We start from the raw sequence: 25,559 nt of genomic DNA, 5'->3' as shown, positions 1-25,559 counted from the left end.
CATGATGAAAAAGGTCACAGACGTGAAACGTTAACTGTTCTCTATCCTCATGCTACCAACACAGAGTTTAAGAGAGCCTCCTCCCTTCCTCAACCCCCCCGGGATTCAAAGACTGTCGCACTCTGGGAATTGTAGTTTTGGTATGCGCGATGAAAAACTACAATTCCCAGAACGCCTTGCTCGGAAAGCGCATGCGCGGTGCTCTCGCCTCGCCACGGACTCATTCGGATCTGAGACGTCAGCTGCTGTGAGAAGAATGAAGCTGAAGTCAGGGGGAGCAGAAGAAGAAGAAGAAGCAGCAGTAGCATTGACCTGAACGAAGTCGGGTCAGGCCAGGCCACTGCCGCGTTGAGAATGGGCCCAGCAGTTGCTGCCGCACGGTCGACACCGATCCGCCGGCGCTGAGTACCGAGAGCAGGCCGCGCGGCTCAGCAAACAAAGAGGAGTCAACAGACCAAAGAGAAGACCCTCCCCTGGAGAGAGCCGGGAGGAGTCGCGCTACTCCTCCCACTGCTCGAGCCCAAACCCGTTTCGCGTTTGAGCCGCTGGTCAGGAGCCCGGGCTCGGCTCTTCCGCAGAATTCGGGGGATCAGTGTGCAGTGGTGGGGTAAAGGGAGTGCCTGGGACTGGAGAGCCAGCCAGTGTCGCCGGGGGTAAGGTGCCTGTGGTGGGTGCAGTCATTAGTTAGCAGTCAGTGAGTGGGGTTTACTAGTTAGTGCCCAGTGTGAGAGGGGTATCAGTGTGTGTGTGTGTGTGTGGTGGAGGTTGCGAGGTCTCTTCCCGTTTCTATTATGTACACGTTTGTGGTGCGGGATCGGAACAGCTCCATCTACGCCGAAGTGGGCAAAGTGCTAATCTCCACGGGACAATGGCGGAGACTTAAGCGGGACAACCCCAGGTTCAACCTGATGCTGGGGGAGAGGAACAAGCTGCCTTTCGGCACCCTGGGTAAGGCTCGCTCGCTATCTCGGGAGGAATTTGTGCGCATCTTGCTTTGCTTGCTTGCTTGCTTGCGCGTCTGGGAGTCTTGAGCGTGCCTTTCCTTATTGGGGGAGAAGAGTTGTGATCTGTCATCTCCAGACCAGTGCAGGTTTGCACTGCAGAGCTGGGCGGTGTCCTGCTATCTCCAGCACAACTCAGCGAGGTGGCCTTAATGTTTATCCCAGTGTATTCTATTACATGAAGCATTACCCAGGGGATTTAAACCTTCATTGCACCAAATCGTCTGTCCTTGGTCAAGCTCTTTCACCTGTTAAATTATTTGGCTCTAGAATTTTTTTTTCTAAAGCATCTAGTAAAATATTTGATTCAGTTTAACTTGGAGGAAAAGGGAACAATCAGATTTCTTGTTAAGACTTTAAAAACTTGAAGTAATTTGAAACAGTTTTATGATTTTCTTAATTCTCTTTGCTGTACAGTTATAGCAAGTTATGCAGTGATATCTGAACTTTAGCTTCTTTATTGTGATCCTCCGGAAGCACACTGTTTTCAAGTAATATTTTTCCTTGAATATTTATATAAAAACACTTTTAACATTGCAAATTGTATACTATTTGCCTTTTTTGCCATTTTTCCTCCTCTCTCCTAAAAGCTTTGACTCCTCATTGGGGGTAAAGTTGAACAAGTGACATTTACACTCCAGTGCCATCTCTTCATATATGATCTCCAGTGAGTGTCTGCAGGTTATTGTAGCAGCACAAATCCCCTCCCTAACATTAAATGACAGGTACAATTGGCAAAAGCATCTCTTTCCAGGACCATATGTTGTATATTCGGGTCACCTTAAGCAATGTTACCCTCAGTATCTATGATAGAAGATGGGGCCGCAGTTTTGTTTTGCTCCCCGCCTCCCATATAGATCAGGTCTCTCTCTCTCTCTCTCTCTTAGCTTTGCCAAAGGGTTTAAGAGGCTCAACTTCAGAGCTGTTGAATTTTGATTATGGATTGTGCAGTTGAATAATTATCATTAAAATGGCTGTGAAGAATTAAAGTTGAAGCTGGAAATGTCAGTTGATGCCTGAAAGAGAAGGATAGGTTAACGTGCCCAGCTCTTCAAGTGGACACAATGAAAATTCATACTTGCACTGTAAAATTAAACACAGCCCCAGCGGGTACATGATGCAGAACCTACACTTTCATCTAAGAGGTGCTAAAACATTGGGAGGAGTCCATATGTGTCGGTTATTTGAGTCTTTTTTGTATGAAGGGAGCTTCAGTAACCTCTTACTTGCCCTGGTGCATGCGAATTGATAGTTGCAGATGTTTGAATATTGTAATGTGTGCATTGCAGTGTCCCAAGGTGCTGGGTCAGAGCTGGCCAGCATTTTACCATGAATATGTTATGTTAGTGCAGCCGTGTTTCACAGACTCGATGACATCAGACCGTTCATTTGTGCTTGGTGACCAGCAGGGAATGATACTGGAAGAGTCCTATTTTACCCTACTGGGTGGGGCAGAGAGCTGATGTTGCATTGCACTTTGACAGGAATGATAGGACTTAGATTTTCATCACCTGACTAATCGCAAAGCAAATTTTGACTCTTGTTGAAGGGGATGGATGAAGAATGGAGGGAGAAAAGAATATTAATTGTCGAAAGAAGCAAAAATAAAACTGAAGGGAGAGTTTATGATGACTGTCTTTCTTAGCAGTTGATTCATGCAGCACTGACAGAGGTCTAGGAATGGGTCAGCTGCCCAAGCTGTGCTGCATTTCCTGCACTTTAAGAAAGGAACAGTTAATATATAAGTTATTATTTTGGTAGGAAATAAAACAGCACCTCATCTATAAGCTGGAATTCCTGATTTAAAATACCCTCCTGTGCCAAAAGAAAATCATCTAGGACTAGTGTCTAATGTTGTACCTTTTACTTAAGAAGTCCTTTCAATTAGCACAGTTTTTGCCAATATGTGTAAGAGATGGCCTATAAGCGTACGGAGTCCAACTTTGCTGGCCTTTCCCTGACCTCCCCTCCTGAAACCTTGTGCATTCCACAGTATCTCTCTGGAGAGTCCAGCAGTCATGTGGTTCCAGAATGCAGTAAACCTGAGTATAGTAGTCCCAATAATTCTGTGCTTCCCTAGGATGTTTAGAAACCAATGCAAAATATTGCTAGCCATTAGATTAATAAATAACTTCTTATTAAAGTCGGTAAAATACACTGATTTTCTCAGTTTCTAAGTACAATTGCTTTATATATGTGCGAATGAGATCATAAGATATAGTATAGATGAGGAAGATGTTAAATCGAGGCCATGTCTGCATGCCCAGTTAAATGTAAAAATCCTAGGACATTATATTCAAAGAAGAGCAGGGAGTTCTCCCCTGTCTCCAGATCAATATTTATCCCTTAACATTACTAATAACACTTCCTTCACTGTTGCTGAGTAAAAATCCTGGAACTCCCTCCCTAACAGCACTGTGGGTGTACCTACACCACATGGACAGCAGTGGCTCATCAACACAAATTCTCAAGGGCGATTAGGGATGGGTAAGAAAGACTGTCCTGGTCAGCAATGGCCACATTTTGTGAAAGAATTAAAAGAAATTATCTGGTAATATCACATTGCTGTTCATTGAACCTTGCTGCATTCAGTATGGTTGCTAGGCTTCCTATGTTACAACAGTGACAGCATTTCACTGTACAATTTCTTTAAAATTTCTCATATTCCATTCACTCCATTAACTTTTTCTGTTTTCAGTTCTGACAGCGATATAGCTGAAAGGCTATCTGCTTGCTTTATGGATATTCACAGATTTGTGTATTTGCAGCAGTTTTTACTTCTGATTTGCAGTCTACCCCTCCACCCCTGCCATCCCTCTCCCAACCATTTTATTTTTAGTACTTCTATTGGTGACCTAGCTGCGTTTAGGAAACCCACCTAAGAACTAGAATGGAACTTGGGATCTTCCTAGTTTTTATGGTTTATTACCACATCAAGACATGTGCTCTACACTGAACAGCATATAGATAGAAAGTGGTTCCTTTAACTAATTGAGAGTTACGGGTATTGTACACTGCCAAGTCCAACATTGCACATTCTAATAATAGCATTTTTGGTTCTTTACAGGTCATGAACCAGGACTTGCACAGCTTGTGAACTATTATAGGGGTGCTGACAAACTGTGCCGCAAGGCTTCATTAGTCAAGCAAGTACATTACTTTCTTATTTCAATTTAGCAGCCCAGGCGACTGTACTGTGGGCACAAATTGCAGAACTTTTTGGAAAATTATTTACTTTTTTAGGAAAAAAAAGCACACACTTTTCATTCCGGGAGTTAAGGGTATTGATGAAAACACTAAGGAAAAGGTTTATGTCAACGCTGTTTGTTAATTCTCATTTCACAAACTCAGTGTTGTATACAGCCTCAAAGCTAGTAAGCAATATGAAAGGGTACTAACAGCAGCTAATGGTGACCATCTCAGTGTGTATAGTAGTTTGGATAACTATTTTAGAAAAGCTTATCATCAATTTGAAAGATTCCTTATTTTTGCCCAAACGTTGAAGTTTGCAAACAAGTTACCCATCAGCTTCACAATTAGTGATATTGTAACTCAAGTCTAGCTCATTGCACAGATGTCACTTGATGCAAGCGGCTGACCTAGATGCATTCATTTTATTAAATTTATGTTGCCATTGTGCGACACGAATTGCATGTACATGTATATGGTCTGAACAAGAGGAACATCTTCCCTTTACAAACCTTTTCAACAGCCGAAGAGGTTATTAGTCTGACTGAATGCTACTGTACTTCTCAGCATAAGGTATTTGAAAATCTCTAATGAGCTGACAGTAGTTCCTTTGCCTTGTTCAGCTTTTGCAAGCCATCTGCCGTGTGATCTCATGCAGAATGAAATCTGTCCAGTAATTTCACAACAACTTATCTTTTTTTAGCACCCTTAATGCAATAAAACGTCCCAAGCTGCTTTACAGGAACATTATGAAGCAAAATTGAACACTGAGCTACTTGGAGATAATTAAAATGGGTGACCTCAAGCTACATTAAGGAGGAAGCTTTTAAGGAGCTCTTAAAGAGAGAAACTAAGTAGAGAGGTTCAACGAGGGAATTTTGGGGCTTTGGTACCTTGGCAGCTGAAGGCACCGCCATCAATGGTGGAGCAGTTAAAATGAAGGATGCTCTAGAGGCCAGAATTAAATGAGCACAAATGGCAAGTTGTGGGGCTGGAGGAGAACACAGAAAGGGAGGAGCAAGGCCATGGAGAGATTTGAAAACCAATATGAGAATTTTAAAATGAAGGTGTTGCTTGACCTGGAGCCAATGTGAGGCAGCAAACACAGGTGATAGGGAACAGGACTTGATGTGAGTAAAAGCGCAGGAAGCAAAGTTTGGATGAGCTCAAGTTTATGGAGAGTAGAAATTGGGAGACCAGCCTGGAGTGCATTGGAATAGTTGAGTGAAAGGGTAACAAATGCATGGATGAAGGTATTGGCAACAAATAAGCTGAGGCAGGGTTGAAGTCAGGCAATGTTATGGAACTGGAAGTAAGCAGCAATAGTGATGGTGTGGATCTGTGTTTGGAAGCTCATCTCTGGATCAAACATGACACCAAGGTTGCGAACAGTCTGATTTAGTCTCAGACTAGTGATGGGAAATGGATGTAGTCAATAACTATGGAATACGTTTGAAGTAGGGGCTAAAGACAATGGTTTCAGTGTTCCCAATACTTGGAGGAAATTTCTGCTCAGGCAGTACTAGATGCCAGATGCCCACATCCCATGAATGAATTTTTAAAAAAAGACAAGTAATCTGATAATTTAGCAACAATGAAGGAGTCAAGGGAGTGGTGGGGAGGTAGAGCTGGGTGTCTTTGGCATGTATGTGTAAACTGCAGTTGTGTTTTTGGATGATGTTGTCAAGGGGAAGTATGTAGATGGGAAATAGGGAGCCAAGGATAGATCCTTGGAGGACACCAGAGGACCAGGAAGAGAAGTCATTGCAAGCGATTTTGTGGAACCAGATGAGTGAAGTCCCACCCTGCTGGATGCTGCTGGAGAAGAGTGGTCTGGTCAACCTTGTCAAAAGCTGCATACAGGTTGAGAAGGACAAGGAGGGATATTTCGCTTTTGTCACAGTCACTTAGGATGTCTTTTGTGACTTTGAGTCATTTTGGTACTATGATGGGTGGAAACTGATTGTAAGGATTCAACATCTAGCTCTCGCTGTTCTTGCTGAAATAATGTTTAATGTTTTACTCCCTTACCTCCCTGCAACACCCTCCCACCATGACGCTGTTCAACGGACTGTCCAATGTGAACCATAAACAATACAGACAGTGCAGAGGGTATGAAGGAGGAGGAACTTAGAAGAATCACCATCACTAGAGAAAAAGTACTGAGCAAACTATTTGGATTGAAGGGCGACAAGTCCCCAGGACCTGATGGCCTACATCCCAGGTTCTTAAAGGAAGTGGCAGTGGAGATAGTGGATGCATTGGCTATAATATTCCAAAATTCCCTGGATCCTGGAAAGGTTCCAGTGGATTGGAAAAATGTTAATATAACGCCCTTATTCAAGAAGGGGGACAGGAAGAAAGTAGGAAACTATAGACCAGTTAGTTAAATGTTAGTTTTGTCGTTGGGAAATTGTTGGAATCCATTAAGGAAGCAGTCTTGGGGCATTTGGAAAGTCAAAATGCAATCCATCTGAGTCAGCATGGTTTTATAAAGAGTAAATTGTGTTTGACTAATTTGCTAGAATTCTTTGAAAACGTGACAAGCAAAGTGAATAATGGGGATCCTGTAGATGTAGTATATCTGGACTTCCAGAAGGCCTTTGATAAGGTGCCGCACAAAAGATTAATACACAAGATAAGATAAGAGTTAAGGGTAATATATTAGCTTGGATGGAAGATTGGCTAACCAAGATAAAACAGAGAGTCAGGATAAATTGGTCTTTTTCTGGATGGCAAGCTGTAACTAGTGGGATGCCACAGGGTTTGGTCCTTGGGCCCCAACTGTTTACAATCTATATGAATGACTTGGATTCAGGGATAAAAGGTACTATAGCTAAATTGGCAGATGGCACCAAAATAGGTGGGAAAGTAAGTTGCAATGAAGAAATAAGAAACTTACAAATGGATATGGACAGGTTAGGTGAATGGGCCAAAATTTGGCAGATGGAGTTTAACATGGATAAGTGTGAGGTTATCCATTTTGGTTGGAAGAATAAAAAGAATAAATGGAGAGAAACTTCAGAATGCTTCAGTGCAGAGGGATCTGGGTGTCCTCGTGCATGAATTGCTGAAAGCTAGAATGCAGGTACAGCAAGTAATAAGGAAGGCAAATGGAATTTTGGCATTTATTGCCAAAGGAATAGAGTATGAAAATAGGCAAGTGTTGTTGCAACTGTACAAGGCATTGGTGAGACTGCACCTGGAGTACTGTGCACAGTTTTGGTCCCCTTACTTGAGGAAGGATGTAGTTGCATTGGAGGTGGTTCAGAGGAGGTTCACTAGATTGATTCCAGCAATGCGGGGTTTGTCTTATGAGGAGAGATTGAGCAGTTTAGGCCTGTACTTGCTAGAGTTTAGAAGGATGAGAGGAGATCTAATTGAGGTATATAAGATGCTAAAGGGAATAGACAAAGTGGACGTGGAGCGGATGTTTCCCCTTATGGGGCATTCTAGAACGAGAGGTCATAGTTTTAGGCTAAGGGGTGGTAGATTTAAATCAGAGATGAGGAGGAATTACTTTTCTCAAAGGGTTGTATATCTGTGGAATTCACTACCTCAGAGTGCAGTGGATGCCGGGATGCTGAATAAATTTAAGGAGGAGATAGACAGATATTTAATTAGTAACGAGTTGAAAGGTTATGGGGAGAGGGCAGGAAATTGAATTTAAGGCCGAAATGAAATCAGCCATGATCGTATTGAATGGCAGGGCAGGCTCGAGGGGCTGAACTGCCTACTCTTCCTAGTTCTTATGTAAAGGATGCTGAGTTAGCTGAAACAACTGTAAGAATACTACAATTGCCCTGCATGCCTCTGGATTAGGGAAGGCTGTATTCCTGCTCCAGTGAATATTGCTGGAAGGTTTGTGTGTATTTGTGTACATGCATATGTGTCTGTGTGTATTTTTCAGACGAGGACCATGTCTATGATGCTTGCACAGTCAAAGGAGGTAATGATAGGCTGCCTGAAGGCCACCAGCAGGCATTAAGACTTAACCATGTAGTAGGGGACTGGAGTCACTTATGGACTAGACTTGGTAGGGTTGGTGGATTCCTTTCCTGATAGATGTCAGCGATCCAGTTAGATTTTTTTTTACATCTTTCATGATTAAAAAATACTAGTTTATTGAATTCTGTTCCACAACTTGCCATAGTGGAATTTGAACTTAGCACTTTTGGGTTGCTTGTCCAGAACCATAACCACCAGTGTCTGCACAGGATAAGTAACATACCTTCTGTGTTTCTTGAGTTACTCAGTTTTTTTTATTTCCAACTTGAACAACATCTCAATTAAGTCTTTTTTATTTGAACAAACATTGTCAAAGGAGCTAAGAGATGGTTTTTTTTCCAGATTTTAGCCCAGTGAAAAGCTAATGCTATCAAGAGAGGAGGGGAGAAAAGTATCAGAACGACCATTTCATGTTGAAAGTGATGAATGTATTGACTCTTGAATTTGAGTGCGTTAATGCTGCCTTTGGATTTATTGAAAATTTGTCTATCTAAAGTGAAGTTTGCGTATGTTCATGGTTCATTTTTTCAATGAAGCAACTTGCTTTTCCTAAATTAGACTCATCAAGACGATCCCAGAATTGATGGAATCTTGCACCTGGTTTCCAGAATCTTACGTGATCTATCCCATGGGTCTCCACACCACGGTAATACCTGTGAAGAACGGCATCAAAGCACAAAGAAATAATGTGAGGACAGATGATCGGGAAGCATTCCTGGCATCCTATCACAAGAGACAAGAAAATGGGGAAAATAACGTGTGGATAGCCAAATCTTCTGCAGGTGCCAAAGGTATGTTTAAAAACTATTTCAGACAATGTTTGGTATGTGTGTTAAATCTGCAAATATTCAAAACCCACCCCAGGTAGGCGCTTTTAATACCATTGCTTGTGGGTCAGGAGGACAAATGCTTTCCTCGATCCCTCAAGAAATCTTCTGCCATCATCAACCTCACCCACATAAGACCACCACCCATCCCACAACTCGATTTCTCTTACTCTTGATTGCTAGTCAGGCTCTCTACTCTCCAACTTGCGATGTTTTTCTGTTGTTTGGGGGGCCCAATAGTCCCTTGTTGTGGCTTTCTACTGCTGGTTTTCCCATCTGACAGCCAGGGGTGTCAATGTGGCTGGCTGCTGGCCAAGAAAAAGGGTGAAAAGATTGATAATGAGGGCATGCCATTAAATTTGATGTGCTCTCCATATCCCCAGCATTTTTGGATTCTCCCCCACCCCTGCCCTTCAAACATGGCCTCATTCCCTCCCAGCCTCCTTAAATACTGTGACCAATGTGTTTGTGCTGGTGCTCCATAATGAGAGTGGCTGTATTTATCTATGCAGTTGAATCAATAGTTATTTAAATCAATTCTGGTGCATTCATTAGAAATGCCTTAGGAATGATCAAGTTTGGAATAGTGATCATGGATAGTAACTGTATCAGCTTTGTCAGAACTTGGTGACTCGATGGTATAATATGCAGAGTCTTGATTCGGTTGAGACGATAAGATGAAAGTCACCTCTCCCTGGGCAGGCAGAAAGGAGTTCGAGCCATGGTGGTTTTGGCAATCTCTGTTCAGTTTCTGGTAGATGTAAGCTCACAGCACAAAATGATCCCTAATTTGGCAAACAAGGCATAAGGATAGTTGGAAAATTGCTGTTTGAGGGGGAAAGGGCACAAGGTTTTGGGAAATACAGAGAGAGGTTTACTCTGCATTTAAGGAGCTACACGCCACTGAGCCTAATATCTGTAATGTAAGTTAGAAGTATCCTGAAAGAGTGGAGCTGCATAGCAGGTAATAATAAAACTCCTAGCTAGAGGTGGTCTGGTTATGGAAAGAGTTGATTTAAATGCTTTGATTCAAGAGCCCCAAGTCCCTGCTTGAACCCTCCATTCTTCCCAATCCATGTCTACTATCCATTTCCCTCTCCTTATATTATCCTATTAACAGTAAACCCTTCAGCCAATGACCCTCTTCGTCTGGAATTGCACCCTTGACTACATCTTTGTCCCTCCAAATTTTAATAACTCTAGCCCAGTATCTTTCACTACCTCCCCCTTGTCCTCTTTGGACCTGACCTCCAACTGTGAAGTGCCTTTGGACTTCTCTTTTACTTATGACAGATTTTTAATAAATATTGTTCAACGTTAACACCAGCGCACTAATGAGTAGGAGTCCCTTATTGGTGATCATAAGAACCTGGCCTTTTTTTTTAATTCATTCATGGGATATGGGCTTCACTGGCTGGACCAGCATTTATTGCCCCATCCCTAGTTGTCCTTCAGAAGATGGTGATGAGCTGCCTTCTTGAACCACTGCAGTCCATGTGCTGTTCGGAAGGGAGTTTCAGAAATATTGACCCAGCGACAGTGAAGGAACAGCGATATATTTCCAAGTCAGGTGGTGAGTAACTTGGAGGGGAACTTGCAGACGGAGGTGTTCCCATCTATCTGCTGCCCTTGTCCTTCTAAATGGTAGTGGTCGTGGGTTTAGAAGGTGCTGTCTAAGGAGCCTTGATGAATTCCTGCAGTGCATCTTGTAGATGGTACACACTGCTGCTACTGTGTGTCAGTGGTGGAGGGAGTGGATGTTTGTGGATTTGGTGCCAATCAAGCGGGCTGCTTTGTCATGGATGGTATCAAGCTTCTTGAGTGTTGTGGGAGCTGCACTCATCCAGGCAAGTGGGGAGTATTCCATCACACTCCTGACTTGTGCCTTGTAGATGGTGGACAGGCTTTGGGGAGTCAGGAGGTGAGTTACTCGTCACAGGATTCCCAGCCTCTGACCTGCTCTTGTAGCCACAGTATTTATGTGGCTAATCCAGTTTGGTTTCTGGTCAATGGTAACCCCCAGGATGTTGATAGTAGGGGATTCAGTGATGGTAATGCCATTGAACATCAAGGGGCAGAGGTTAGATTCTCTCTTGTTGAAGATGATCATTGCCTGACACTTGTGTGGCTTTAATGTTACTTGCCACTTGTCAGCCTAAGCCTGGATATTGTCCAGGTCTTGCTGCATTTCCCTGGGGCACCAAGACTAATTGTAGCTGAGATCAGCTAACTGCATCAGACTGTGAAATTTTCTGACTTGCATAGCTCTGTACTATAACTGATGGTGTTATTGAGTCATTGGTGCTACGTTTTCTATTTTAATTATAGGATTTTTGAGTTGAGATACTGGTGCTGTGTGGCCTTAATCTTAGCAGTGTTTCACTGAAGTATCTTGCTCAATTCTGTGGCCTTTCTTTGAGAAGATAAATGTCAAGTCGTAGATGGTTTGTTCCTGCCCTGTTTCTGGTTGTCTTCAGAAGGGATGTAATGGAGAATTAATGCACCCTGCTGATTGCTTACACCAATGTACTCAATGTAGCTATGGGCTATCTTGGATTTCAACATTTGGTCTAGACTGATACCACAGTGTGCATCACAGATGGATTGCTGCATTTTTAGAGCTGCGGCTAGATGAGACATAAAACTGTGACTTTGTGTGCAAGTTGGGTGTCGTGTTATCGGTGACTGTTAGTTATTTGGATGTGAAGTATTTTTGGGAGTTCCCAAGGCCATAATTCAGCTTCTTTCTTTACCCGGTTGCAATGGTAGAGATTGTGACTCCACACCCTGTATATGTTTCTAGTTGAATTTATACTTTGATGTCTCCTTTCAGGTACTGGAATTTTTATTTCCTCCGATGCTAATGAATTGATGGATTACATTGATAATCAAGGTCAAGTTCACGTGATTCAAAAATACCTCGAGAGACCTTTACTATTAGAACCAGGACATCGCAAATTTGACATAAGGTAAAGTGAGTCAGTTTCTGAAATCTTTTGTTCCAGCCACGTTCCAGTCTGCACATTGAATAGGAGGTGAGAACCTGCCTCGCTGTATCTTAATGGCTGGTGTTCGGAAGTCACACTATTGTGAAAGTGATCCTCCTTCAATTCTATTATGTGAATTTTTCCAGTACCTTTTTTCTTTTTTCAGTAATTTCGGAGCAGTTCTCACGAACAGACCTTGTCCCATGATCAGTAACATGTTCCAGAGTTAACTGTTATCCTAATTACAGCAAAATGCTTACCGTATTTTCAGCCACCTTTTTAAATGGAACACCACCACACAAATCACAAATTGTAGGAAACGACTAAGATTAGACAATTTTGGATCGTACAATATTCAGTTCTCAATTTTTTTTTGCAGCAGAGTTCATGAGGGGACAATTATCATCTTAAGAGTCCTGTCAGGTTAAACCACAAGCAGTCCATCAAGGATTCCTCCAGTACTGCACTTCTGATTCTTTTAACGGTCAGTCTTCCAGGATACTGCACCGGGATCTCTCTCTAACTGCAAAGACCTTCCCATTCATAAATTGTACATTTTCCTTTGATCACTGTAATCACCATGACATCTGATGTAACTGATGCTTTTAGACATATAGGTAAAGTTAGGTGATCAGAAACAGCAATATGATTTCATTGTAATAACATTGTAATAACAAGCAATGCTGTTTAATGTACTGTCCTCAAGAAGAAATTAACTTTCTTGATGTATTTAAACAGAATCTAGATTCTCATATCAACTCTGTCAAAAGGACATCTTCATATCTGTGTACAAAGAAGTCTCACAGTGATGATTGTCATTCATTAAACACAACTAACAGCACCTGGGTTCAACATTTAGCATATCAGTTGAAAGGTCTTAATCAGATACAAGATCAAAGACCAGTCTCATTAGCTTGCAATCCAGCATAATCATAATCTTTTGGGTTTTAAAGAGACAATACTGAACGTGTGTTAATTCTGGTTCAAGTGGATTTACAAAATATATACACAGCTATAACAAGATATTGATGAGGATGTGACATATAATTAAACAAACAGTATTACAGTGCTGTAACATTGTCACACCAAGTGGTAATGTAGATATGTGTTTGGTATTCATGAGCTCCCAACATGAACCTTGTCTTTAAGGAGAGATCTTGAGTCTCCTCAGTTTGTGCTCTCTATATATGCAGATGATCTTCAGCTAATCCTTCATCAGTAATTGAAATGGTAAAGTTCGATTGCTGGCCTAGACAGAGTAAACTAATCTTATCCATTATACTTCAGTGGTTAAGATCAGGAAGGGCAGATATTGGTCTGGCTTCCAGCTCTAGATTACAGTACACTGACTTCAGTTGGAAAAGTGAGATGTTGTTTGGTCTTGGCTCAACCAGCATTCTGTCTGCAGTTGAACAGCTTGCACTGTGCACATTTAGGCTTGCACGTGGAGAACGGCTGCTAAAGGCTGTTGGTACCTGTAGAACTGTACTTTAGTGAAAGTTATTGCCTTTTGTCTGCCATAGTTCAGTGGTAGCGCTCTCACCTCTTGAGTCAGAAGGTTGTGGCTTCAAGCCCCACTCTAGAAACTTAAGATTGGAAAATCTAGACTGGCACTTCAGTGCAGTAGTGGAGGGAGTGCTGCACTGTCAGAGGGGCTGTCTTTCAGATGAAACAGTACCCCTGACAGTGTAGCGTTCCCTTAACACCATCAGGTTCACTAGATTGATTCCAGAGATGCAGGGCTTGTCTTATGAGAAGAGGTTGAGCAGTTTAGGTCTCTACTCGCTAAAGTTTAGAAGGATGAGAGGAGATCTAATTGAGGTATATAAGATGCTAAAAGGGATAGACAAAGTAGACGTGGAGCGGATGTTTCCCCTGCTGGGGCATTGTAGAATGAGAGGCCATAGTTTTAGGCTAATGGGTGGTAGATTTAAATCACAGATGAGGGGGAATTACTTTTCTCAAAGGGTCGTGAATCTGTGGAATTCACTACCTCAGAGTGCAGTGGATGCTGGGACGCTGAATAAATTTAAGGAGGAGATAGACAGATTTTTAATTAGTAATGGGTTGAAAGGCTATGGAGAGAGGGCGGGAAATTGGATTTGAGACCGAAATGAGATCAGTCATGATTGTAATGAATGGCGGGGCAGGCTCGAGGGGCTGAATTGTCTACTCCTGCTCCTAGTTCTTATGTTCTTATTTTGCCGCCTCATGTGGACATCAAATCATCCAATGACGCTATTCAGAGGAGGGCAGCTGAGTTCTCTCCAGTGTCCTGGCTAATATTTATCCTCAAACGACATCACTAAGACATCTAATTCATTATCTTGTTACAGGTTGTGGGGCCTTGCTATGGACAAAATTGGTTGCAGCTTTGTGATTAGGTCATGAAAGGTACTACATAAAATCTTTCTTTCTGGAGAGGTTGAAAACTGATAAAATAACAGATTTAAATCATTGCAATAGACTGAAAATGGTGGACAAGAGTGACGGATATGTATTTACATGCCTCTGTTCTGATATACCAATTCCTTACAGTGTGTTTTTTTCCTTTTGTGTTTCCAGAAGTTGGGTACTTCTTGACCACCAGTATAACATCTACCTCTACAAGGAAGGTGTATTACGGACTTCCTCTGAACCATACAATAGCACTGACTTTCAAGACAAAACCAGTCACCTGACAAATCATTGTATTCAGAAAGAATTCTCGAGAAATTATGGGAAATATGAAGAAGGCAACGAAATGTTCTTTGAAGAATTCAATCAGTATTTAATGAACACTCACAATGTTAATTTGGATAACAGTGTTTTACCACAAATCAAGCAAATCATAAGGTGCAGTTTGAACCTTTCTGAATTCCTGCATTAATCAGATCTTATTTGGGCTCACTTACTGTTTTTTATTTCATTGGCAACTGTTAAATTAACGACCAATGCGTGCTCCCGGCAGACGGATTGGAGGCTGAGGCCCACATCTGCTGAGGGTAAGGGGTACTGGGCTGCTTATTGCTGCTGGATGATATTGAGTGTCTTTGGTTGTTAACAGATTTGTGTACCTCCTGTTGTTCTTGCCAAGAGTTCCTGAACTCAGTTGGGTCATTCAAAGGATGTTGAAAGAGAGAGAGAAATGGTGGGGGGTGGGGGGGTGGGGGGGGGGGGGGGGGAGGGGGCGCGCAGAGAGAGAACCATGGCTTGCTTTTTCTGTTTGGGGAGGCGATGGCGTAGTGGTATTATTGCTGGACTAGTAATCCAGAGACCCAGGTTCAAGTCCCGCCATGGCAGATGGTGGAATTTGAATTCCATAAAAACTGTAATTAAAAAGTGTAATGATGACCATGAAACCATTGATTGTTGTAAAAACCCATCTGGTTCACTAATGTCCTTTAGGGAAGGAAATCTACCGTCCCTATCTGGTCTGGCCTACATGTGACTCCAGACCCAGAGCGATACGGTTGACTCTTAAATGCCCTCTGAACAAGGGCAGTTAGAGATGGGCAATAAATGCTGGCCTAGCCAGTGACCCCTGCATTCCATGAATTAGTATAAAAAAAAGTTGTAGGTGCCTGTGTACACTCCCATTGCACCAGACACTGATGCACTGGAGAAGTTTGTAAATGTTTACAAAGGAATCGTTCCTTTCAGACAGTGCTGAGGAAATCTGCCCACAGTGTTAAATGCAGTGGGTAGCTCTGCTGCTCAGTGTGGAACTGAGCCATACAGACCAGTAAGATCTCAGGTTTGTTACTCAGCTACTGGTGAATTTTCTCCTAATACTTGATTGAGTCCTCATTGGAAATCAAGGTATGATGGACCTTTCATCATTTACAATACTTCCCAAGAATTTATCAATCATTTGACTTACTAGTTAATAACTCACTGAAGATATCAATTTAACTTCTATTTATTGAAATAGCAGTTATACATTTTTATCAGTCAGAGAAAAGTTTCCAATAACTAAATATAAGAAATTATTGCTTTGTAAACTGTCAAATTTATTGTAAATTGAAACTAAGAAATTTTTATACTGTTCCATCAATTCCCTGCAGTATGTCAGATATAACATGGACTCAAAAGGGAAAAATCAGTGTGATTCTGCTCCTCGTTATTCATTGACTCTTGCTGGTATGTGTGTTTGCTTGGTGAAAGCAGATACAGGCTCAATTGACTATGTAATTACATTCACTGTCTATGGTGAGATGTGAAGAAAGGTCATTTGGCATAGGCACTAGATAGACTTTTGCTTATGGAGCTACTTCTAGCATGATTCCATGTCTTCAGGATAGGAAATTTGAGGGGGGTGGGGGAGGAGAAGTGGAAAAAACTTTTTTTCCCCCCCCCCCCAAGTTTCTCTCCTGTAATTATGGGGCCAACTTAACTCAGGTTTGTATGGTTGATCTTTGAGAGAGGGATATTTTCTCCTTCTCCATAATAGGATGAAGACTGATTACTGGACAATGTCTGATTACCTGTCTGCCTTTTTGAAGTGCCTAAATAAATCCGTATCGGTTGAAGCTGAGGGGAGTTCAACAGTGTACACACCCATTCCTTGCGTCAAAATTTCTCATTGGGATTGGTGATTCCAGTTGCCTTGGGCTATGAGCTTCATAATAATAAGATCCTAGAAGTTATAGCACAGACTTGTGGTCTATTGTGCCTGTTCCTCAATTGGAATTCTCTATTCCTAACCTATATCCCTGCCCTTTCTCTGACCCTTTTGTATTTATTTTCTGCCTTAATAACCATTTGCGGTAAAACATTCCACATCCAAATGAGCCTGTGATTGTTCTTCTAATGATGCTTCAGTATATACACCCTTGTTACTGATTCACCAACCTATGAAAATAATCCCTATGTACTGTTTTTAAAAAAAAAACTTTCATAGTTTTGAAAACCCCTGTTAGACTGCCCTTAACCTCTCTATATGGCACAATAGTGTCTCTAGTATGTAAATGAGTATCTGATTGTCTACTAGTAAATAAAACCCTTCGCTTTCTCATCTAGATCTTCAGGTTATAGATTTGTGTCTTTTGGTGACTTAGTTACTGTTTAGAATTTTTGGTTATGCCTGTATAATGGCATTTGAAAAGCCAAAGCTGAATAAATGGGAATCGTCATAGGCTTTGCAAGGGACGAGAGCAGGGATTTAAACAGGGTCCACGTGGAATTGTTCAGATGTCTTTTTTTTTAGATAACCTGACAATCATTTAGCCAGTTAATATTGTCTTCAGCTAGCTTCCTTTTTCACACACTGTGCTTGAAAACCATCCAGAACAGATCTGGCTGAGCCTCAGTTTTCAATCAGTATTGGCTAAACATGACAAGATGACATGATTTTTATAATATTTAGACGCCAGTGTTGTTGGAGGACTCAAACAGTGTACACTGAGTTTTGGCTTTGATTTTTATGATACTTGCAAACTACTTTTGTTTTGCAAGCTCTTTTGCCTTGTGTGCTGTTCTTTGATGGAGGGGAGGGTTTCCATGAAATAATTTGAGATGAAATTCCTGTGGTATCAGCCATTTTATTACATAGGATACATAGTACAGAAATACTGCCCAACCAGTCCATGCCAGTATTTATTTTCCACTCTAGTCTCCTCCCATCTTTTCTCATCTAATTTTACCATTGTAACCATCTATTCCCTTCTTTTTCATTTGCTTGTCTACTTTTCTTTTAAATAAATCCATACGATTCCCTTCAACCACTCCCTATGGTAGCAAGTTTCACATTCGTACCATTCTTTAAAGACTCTTCTTCTGAGTGCTGTATCCTATATTGATGGCCTCTAGTTATACTCTTCCCCACAAGTGGAAACATTCTCTCTCTATCCACTCTGTGAAAACCTTTCATAATTTTGAAGACTTCTATTAGGTCACCCCTCAGCTGCCTTTTCTCAAAAGAAAAGAGATCCTTTCCTGATATGTATACCTACACACTTCTGGTACCATCCTTGTAAATCTTCTCTGCATCCTCTCCAGTGCCTCAACATCCTTTTTATAATATGGCAACCAGAACTGCACACAGTACTTTTAAGTCTGGTCTAACCAAGGTTCGATTCGAGTTTTTATTTTCAATTCTACTTTTTATACTTCTCAGTTCTATTCCTCCAGGAATAAAGCCTAGTGCTTGGTTTGCCTTTTTATGACCTTGCCAACCTGTGGCACAACTTTCAGTGATTGATGTACTCAAATCCTTTTGTTCCTCTACCCCACCTAGACTTACACCTTCCAAGTTATAAGTCACCTCCCTATTCTTCTTATTAAAATGTACTACCTCATTTATCTGTATTAAACTTAATTTTCCAATTACTTGCCCTTTTACGAGTTTATTAACGTCCTCCTGTAACTTGCAGTCCTCCCAATTTGGTGTCATCTGTAGAAATTGTGTTTTTGATTCCGGTCCAAATTGTTGATGTAAATTTTGAACAGCAGTGGTCCCAGCACTGACCCACATGGAACACCACTTGCCACGTGCTGCCATTTTGAATAGCTACCATTTTTTCCCACTCTCGCTTTGTCTTGAAATCAGCTAACAATCCATTCTGCCACTTGTCTCCTGACGCCACATTCTCTGACCTTATTTGATAATCTAATATGGGGCACTTTATTCGATATTCTTTTCTGGGGCACCTTATTCAAGGTATTTTGAAAATCCAGAAAGTACATTGACTACATTACCATTTGTCTACTTTCTCTCTCTGTTATGAGCAACTTACCACCAATATGTTTGGTAACTTGCTCCACCAGAGGTCTGGATAGGTTTGCCAACTCTATTTTGGGTATTTTTGGAGGTTTCATCACATGAACCTGGCTTGAACCACCCCACTCCTCCACCTGCTATTGGTCCATTGCCTAGACGCACTGCCTTCCCATACCTATTGGGAGAGGAACAGACTTTATTACTCAGTTGGAATAGTCTTGGCTGTTTATCAAACAGTTTTTCCTCCATTTCTAGTATTTTTATATCTAATAAAAGAAAGTATTCAAAGAAATGAAAAAAAGTTTCATTTTAATGCTGCTGTGGTGTTTCTGTAGGGTTGCTTGCAGCAGGAGATTAATCTTCAATTCTTGGAGATTCCAGGACAATCCTGGAAGCAGGAAGCTTGGCAACCCACCGCGATAAGAATTTGCCAAACGCTATTGCTTTATAGCTGGTGAAATTATTCCTTGGGAAATTTAAGTATGTAAAATGTGACCAAGTCACAATGCAAAGTGTATGTTTGCTTTAAAAACTTGCACCTGTTTTCTGGTTTCTATTTTTGTTTGAAATTGGTGAATCTTGATAACTTGTGAATCCTATAATTCCTGTCTTTATTTTGTCTTTAGAAGCTGCCTCATGTGTATAGAGCCTGCAATTGGCACTAAGCTGCTCCCATACCATAGCTTTCAACTGTTTGGGTTTGACTTTATGGTTGATGAAGATCTTAAAGTCTGGCTAATTGAAGTGAATGGAGCTCCAGCCTGTGCTCAGTAAGTTATAGATTTGCTAAGTAAGCTTTCCCTGAGTCACTTTGTTGCTTGATGGTGTTTTATGTTCATTAAATACTATGGCATGGCTTAGTTTATTGTCTTAAGTGTTTCAGTATCAAACTTTGAATAATTTAGAAATTATTTTCTAAATTATTCTGAAAGGTCTTATAAATATGGATTCACTTTACAGGACATTTCACAAGATAGATGATGTTTTAATTCTGATAAATTGAAGATTATACTACTAGCATTGGGGTAGGAGGAGGCTTGTATGGAGTGTAAACCATGGATTAATTGGGACCTCATGGTCTATTTTTGTGCTGTACATCCTGTGTAATCCTTTGCTGAATGTATCTTTGAAAGCTGGAAGTTTAATAAGTCCTAAATTTATCCAATTAAAAATGCTAAATTTTGTTTCAGTTGACCTTTTCTACAGGTGGTATTGGAGGGAACACTTACTCCTATGTGCTGTATGTATTGAAATTATAAGCCTTTTATTATAAAATAAACTTATTCTGTGTAGTGCATGGAAGAAATTACATGACACAGTATTCACAGCATAGAAACAGGCTGTTTGATCCAACAGATTTATGCTGGCGTTTAGGCTGCATATGAGCCTAGTCCCACCATACTTCATCTCACAATTGGTTCCCCCTTTTTTATTAGATAAGCACAAGCTAATGAAAATAAACTATATCACCACAAAATGGTCACCAATAATGATTTACCAATTAACTGTGTAGGGGAATGAAATCAAGACTCAAAGTAGCAATGTTTCAATGTCGATTTGCTTTTTCTTTATGATTTAGACATCAATTTTATCATCGAGGTTGTTCCATTTGTAGGTTCTGGATGGTCTCCTTGAGTACAACCTTATTGTCCATTCCCACAAGTGGACCTACAATTGGGAGTGAGCCTTTACCTTCCTAATTTCTAGATAAAAGTAGTGATACTGGGGAATCAAACAGAATCCTTTTTCATTATATTCTGGCTCACTATAATATATTATTGCTGAAAAAAGAGGTGCTGTTGAAGCTTTTTGTCTTGCGCTCATCAGGACAGACGCAAGAATGCCAAATTTCAAAGGGATTTATACTGCATGAGAAAAAGGGCTGCTGATTGGTTGGTAAATTGAGACGTTGACATGGCAAATGCATCAGGGAATTATTGTCCCCTATGTTTTTGTTTATTCAAAAAAGGTACAATGTCTGGACATATTTGTGTTGCCTGCAGATGACAGGTCCCTAATGCAAGGACCTATCAACATTAATTGATTCTTGACACTTAACTGGTCACATCTTACATTGTAAAATTAACTTTGTGCACCTGATGACCTCAAACTGACTGCTAATTGGGGTGAGTCACCTCAGATGTACCATTTAGAATCTCCTGTAGATATACTAAGAGATTTTTTAAAAATCTATAATTTACTTGACAACATGAAAAGCTGCCCCTGTAGTTAATTACATAATATGTCTGAATTGAGTTGACTGACTGACGTGTGCCATATGTTCTGAATGATTAGTTAGACGGGTTCCAATCCAACCATGATGACAGAAATCAAACCACGCATGATCTCCGACAGACTGCTGATGGGCGAATGTCACCCTCCGATTTATAGCATCGTTTGTAGATGTACTGAACTGCTCATCTCTCTGCCTCATCCTGAGGTTTGAATACAGCCAGACAGTTAAGTTTATTCTATGTAGAAAGAAAGAACTTGTACGACGTAGCGCCTTTCACGCCCTCAGGAAGTCCCAAAGTGCTATACAACCAACCAAGTATTTTTGAAGCGTAGTCACTGTTGTAATGTAGCTTAAAAAGTCAACTCTCAGTAGCTAACTTTAATCCTGTGTACTGTGCCAAGCAAGAATCCCATCAAGGTAGTGAAACAGTATGCATGCACAAAGCTTTGTTTCCTGGATGGATAGTTTTTGATTTTGGAGCAAAGCTACACATAGGCACCTTCTCACCCTGTGCCTTGAGAGTCTTAGTTGTTACAAGATGTTCAAAAGACTTGAACTTTATAAGAAAAAAATGTTTTAAGAGACTCAGTGGACCGTTTTCAAATGCAAAATCAGATCTAGACCTAGAGTCCCACTACACACATTGTGAAGTTCAAGTGTGAAACTGCCTACTATATACTGTTGCTTTAGTGAATCTGATCAACAACCTGAGTTATACTGCTAGTCTTCTATCAATGTATCTAAAACAGTCTCACATAGACATTGACATAGCAGTATGACTGCACCTGCACTAATGGTTAGTTACTTCGTCTGTGTTTCTTGATGTATATATCTTTTCAATTCTATAAAAGCAACGACAAGGAATTGCAACTACATATTTGATCTAAACTGCTTCATGTACAACAAACATCATTTGGATAAATCAACCTTTCAGTAACTGGAGAAAATATTGGAAATACTTGGGTCAAGCAGCATCTGTGGAGAGAGAAACACAGTTAATATTTCAGGTTGATGATTCTGATTCTGTTTCTCTCCCCACAGATGCTGCCTGCCCAGCTGAGTATTTCCAACATTTTCTATGTTTATTTTATGTTTTCAGCATCTGCAGTATTTTGCTTTTGTTTCGGTAACTGGAATTTGGTTGTGAAAGGTTTTACATTAAAACACCTCTTGTTGTTTTCAGGAAACTCTATGCTGAACTTTGTCAAGGAATAGTGGATGTAGCCATTTCCTCCGTGTTTCCATTAAGTGACTCACTACAGAAACCGAGCCAACAGTCTGTCTTCATCAAATTGGGAAGTTAACAGAGTCTGTTTTCTCCTCCTTTTTCCCACCTCCATTTCATTTCACAATCTGATAAGTTGTATGTATCAGTGTCAACTGAGTGCTGTGAATCATGCATACAAACTCAACACATAGCCCTCAGAAGTCTATTAAAAAGCCATCGCATCCATGATGAAGAAGAATAATTAGGAAAGCTGTGAAATTATTAGATAATGGTCACTTGTTTAAATCAGCAGCTTAATAAATGTACAACTTTGAGATTCTTGTTGGGAAATTACAATCAAAGCATGACAATGGGAGTTGCCGTAAACTGGTACATGCTGCTTCAAATTGCAGAAATGCTACAAAAATGTGCTTTGTTTATTACAAACAATTAGCAGGGATCATGCAGTAGTTATCTTGACATAATCTGTTAGTAGATTATGCGATTAGAAGTACTGTTTTGGACCCTTAAAAGATTTTATTTAAGTACTCAATAATACTTCAACTTGAATGCTAAAGTTTTGGCACTATACTTAAAATGTGCAGGCATCTTTCATTCTGTGCTGTATTCTGCTATCACATATAATGGTGCATAGAGATGGATATCACTGTGACCTGGTAAGACCCAAACCAACTCCTTAAGCTACATCTCTTGTGCACGGTAGTGTATTTACCAATCGTGAACTCTAAGCATTTCAGAAACCATGAACGAAAGTTGTCACGCACTGCTTCCATTCAGATTGTCTGTATACTCAGAGCTCCTCTTTGAAATGCAGTTGATATCATGAATGTGACAAAAGCAAAGAATTCTGCTTATTGTTTTTATTATATTGCAAACACTCAATCCTCTGAGAGGAGTTGCGGGGTGAGGGGTAGTGGGAGGGTGGGAAGGAATGGTATTTTAAAGATGTTAATTTTATGAAGTGGGAAAGAATCCTTTCTTCCCTTTTTTGCCTTTATTTGGTTAACACTTGTGTTGGGATCACTGCAGAATGAAATGCACTGTTAAAAACTTTACTTCATTCTGTTTGCAGCCTATAAAAGTCTGCATACAGCTGATGAGGATTAATATGACATATATTGAAAAATGGTAGCATGCACTAAATGCATTTTGTCCTGGTTCACAAATTATATATGTACATCACGGAAACTGCCCTCTTCTTGAAAATTAATTAATGTTTTGTTAATTAAGTTAGGAAAATAATTTTGATATTTCATATGTATAGTTTTCATTTTTTCCCCTGCCAAGTTGGCCATCTATATGTCCAGGTTTTTGCGGTTATTTTATTGTGTGTACTGCCAAATGCATGATTATTTTTATAAGTCAAATGTTTTGTTCTTCTAGTATTTATGGTTCTACTTCCTTTCTATGAGTAAGATTCTTCTACTGAGGATGGAGACATGTTACAGTCTAAAATGTTAACTATTAGGAACAACCTGGTTGTTACTCCAGGGTATTTGTGGAATGCTGTTCCAATTAAGATCTTTCCCCCAGAATATTCTCTACAGTTTCTCTACAGAGTGCACCGTAAAGTGTTATCCTATGTCACACTCAACACAGGCAGATTATTGCGATGACATGTTGCTATTAGTGCATGTTTCTCGGTATCTAACTTCAAAACAATATCATGAGAAATAAACAGAATTACCAATCATCTCCTGTCTTCGTTTTTGAATCTCTTCTGTGTCGATTTTTAAGTTTACTTGTAAAGTAACATTTTGAGAGCGAAGTCACCCTGGTCTTGTGTACTATAATATTGTGTTCTTGATTTCACTGTGGGTTACAAGGAGACAAATCAATGTTGCAATATTAAATTGAAATACAGAAACAATATCAGACAATTAAGAAACTGAGAATTAAACACAACTAGAGGAGACTTTCATCCCATCAGATTGGATTGCATTGGAATCCAGGTCCCAGAAATAAATAGCTGGTGTCTAACTCAGTGCAAAAATACAGCTCCCCACTGAAGTTATTCAACCTACAGATTGTCTGTTTATATGTTGCCCTTCAGTCAAATGTTAATTAAGATGTATCTTCTCAAAGAAATTAAAGCGTAGCTTCCAGATATTACTGAACAAAACCAGAAGACTTGTACTACAGCAAATTAGGGAGAGGCCAGGTTCAGGTTCTCCCAATGGTTAAGTGCACTTGTCCCTTGCAGTAGTTGAGACAATTTAAAACTAGGAAAGTTCCAGTTCAGTTCTTGATCTGTGTTGCCTGTTCTCACCCAGAACAGCAGCAGGAGTGCTACAAATGCCTTCTATCACTGGTTTGGAGAGGGAAAAAAAGTTTGTGTTTCTGATTGATTGTTATACAGTGACCCATTGGTGAGAGTGGGCCTCGGGTGAAAGCATAAAGCAGATGTTTGGGTGTAGTGTGGGATCAGGTGATATTGTAATGTCCCTCTCCTTTCCCCACATTACCACCTCAAAACATGAATAGCCTAGTGCCACTAACATCAGCCTCATCACAGATGTACTGGAAGGAGTCATGGAATAAGAACAGAGTGCATTTGGACCATGAAATGAGAAGATGGATGGGGAGAGATTTGCAGACAAAAGTGGAAAAGAACATTGAAAAAAAATTACTCCAAACTGTAAAGTGCCAGTTTTTGATGGTTCAGTATATCAATTGCTGCAAACAACTTAAGAGGTTCAAGGAAGTTATTGCTAACCAAATGAGGTTAGGAAAGGTGACGGAGAAGTAAAGGTTGGAGAAATTACTGGATTGACCTTTTCCTTGTTGATGTCATCATTTGCATACGCCACCAGAATACTCTAGTTAATGGTTAGGAGCAGGAAACCTGGGTGATTTTTTTCCCCTTCCCTGAACCAGGGAAATGAGCTAGCTTAAAGCCTTTATTGCCACCCTGACTGAGTCAGTTAACTCAGTACAGATCAAGCTTGGAACTTCCCTGATATGTATGGCTGAAATAATCAGAGATCTGAGGCACCTTTTTTCAAAAAGTAGCCTGATGGTTTGTTTCCTTGATCTACATACATATGGAAGCTCCTCCTACTGTATAACATTAAAGGAGGAAATCTGCTAATTTCCCCAGCTATGCCTTCATCACCTAAGCTCTAAACTCGAATTCCCTTCCTAAATCCACCTTTAAGGTGGTCCTGTAAACCTACTTTTGGTCACCTGCCCTAATATCTCCCCATGTGGCTCAGTGTCAAATTTTGTTTAATGAGGCTCCTGTGAAGTATGTTGGGATGTTTTATATTAAAGGTGCTCCATAAATGTTAGTTGTCTAATTTGGGCTCAATGCTTCTCCATAATGCAACAGATACTCATTACCACTAGTTTGATGGAATTGCAGTGAAATGTCCACCATCAGC

At 40.5% G+C, this 25,559-nt stretch overlaps 1 protein-coding gene across 2 annotated transcripts; it reads left to right on the top strand.

Moving 5' to 3' along the window:
- The first annotated feature begins 191 nt into the window (after positions 1–191).
- ttl (tubulin tyrosine ligase) lies at positions 192–23,869 on the top strand. Of its 2 annotated transcripts, none has more exons than XM_041188420.1 (7): positions 192–948; positions 4,069–4,147; positions 8,757–8,989; positions 11,859–11,994; positions 14,578–14,847; positions 19,339–19,482; positions 22,132–23,869. In XM_041188420.1, the coding sequence occupies exons 1-7, from the start codon at positions 792–794 to the stop codon at positions 22,250–22,252; spliced, it is 1,140 nt and encodes a 379-aa protein (XP_041044354.1). In that variant the 5' UTR covers positions 192–791; the 3' UTR covers positions 22,253–23,869. The 2 variants fall into 2 exon arrangements, with proteins under 2 accessions (XP_041044354.1, XP_041044355.1); XM_041188421.1 differs by lacking the exon at positions 22,132–23,869 and adding an exon at positions 21,008–21,206.
- The last annotated feature ends 1,690 nt before the right edge of the window (positions 23,870–25,559 follow it).

Source organism: Carcharodon carcharias, chromosome 5 (assembly GCF_017639515.1).
Source record: "Carcharodon carcharias isolate sCarCar2 chromosome 5, sCarCar2.pri, whole genome shotgun sequence".
In the NCBI taxonomy this organism is placed as follows: Eukaryota; Metazoa; Chordata; class Chondrichthyes; order Lamniformes; family Lamnidae; genus Carcharodon; species Carcharodon carcharias.
Note: the sequence above shows the minus strand (reverse complement) of the source record. Positions and strands in the feature narration are given on the sequence as shown.

Excerpts from the sequence above, each read along its gene's own strand:
- ttl (XM_041188420.1), top strand. The coding sequence starts at position 792 with ATGTACACGTTTGTGGTGCGGGATCGGAACAGCTCCATCTACGCCGAA. Across the intron at positions 11,995-14,577 it reads CATCGCAAATTTGACATAAG|AAGTTGGGTACTTCTTGACC; the intron begins GTAAAGTGAGTC and ends TTGTGTTTCCAG. Across the intron at positions 19,483-22,131 it reads GGAGCTCCAGCCTGTGCTCA|GAAACTCTATGCTGAACTTT; the intron begins GTAAGTTATAGA and ends TGTTGTTTTCAG.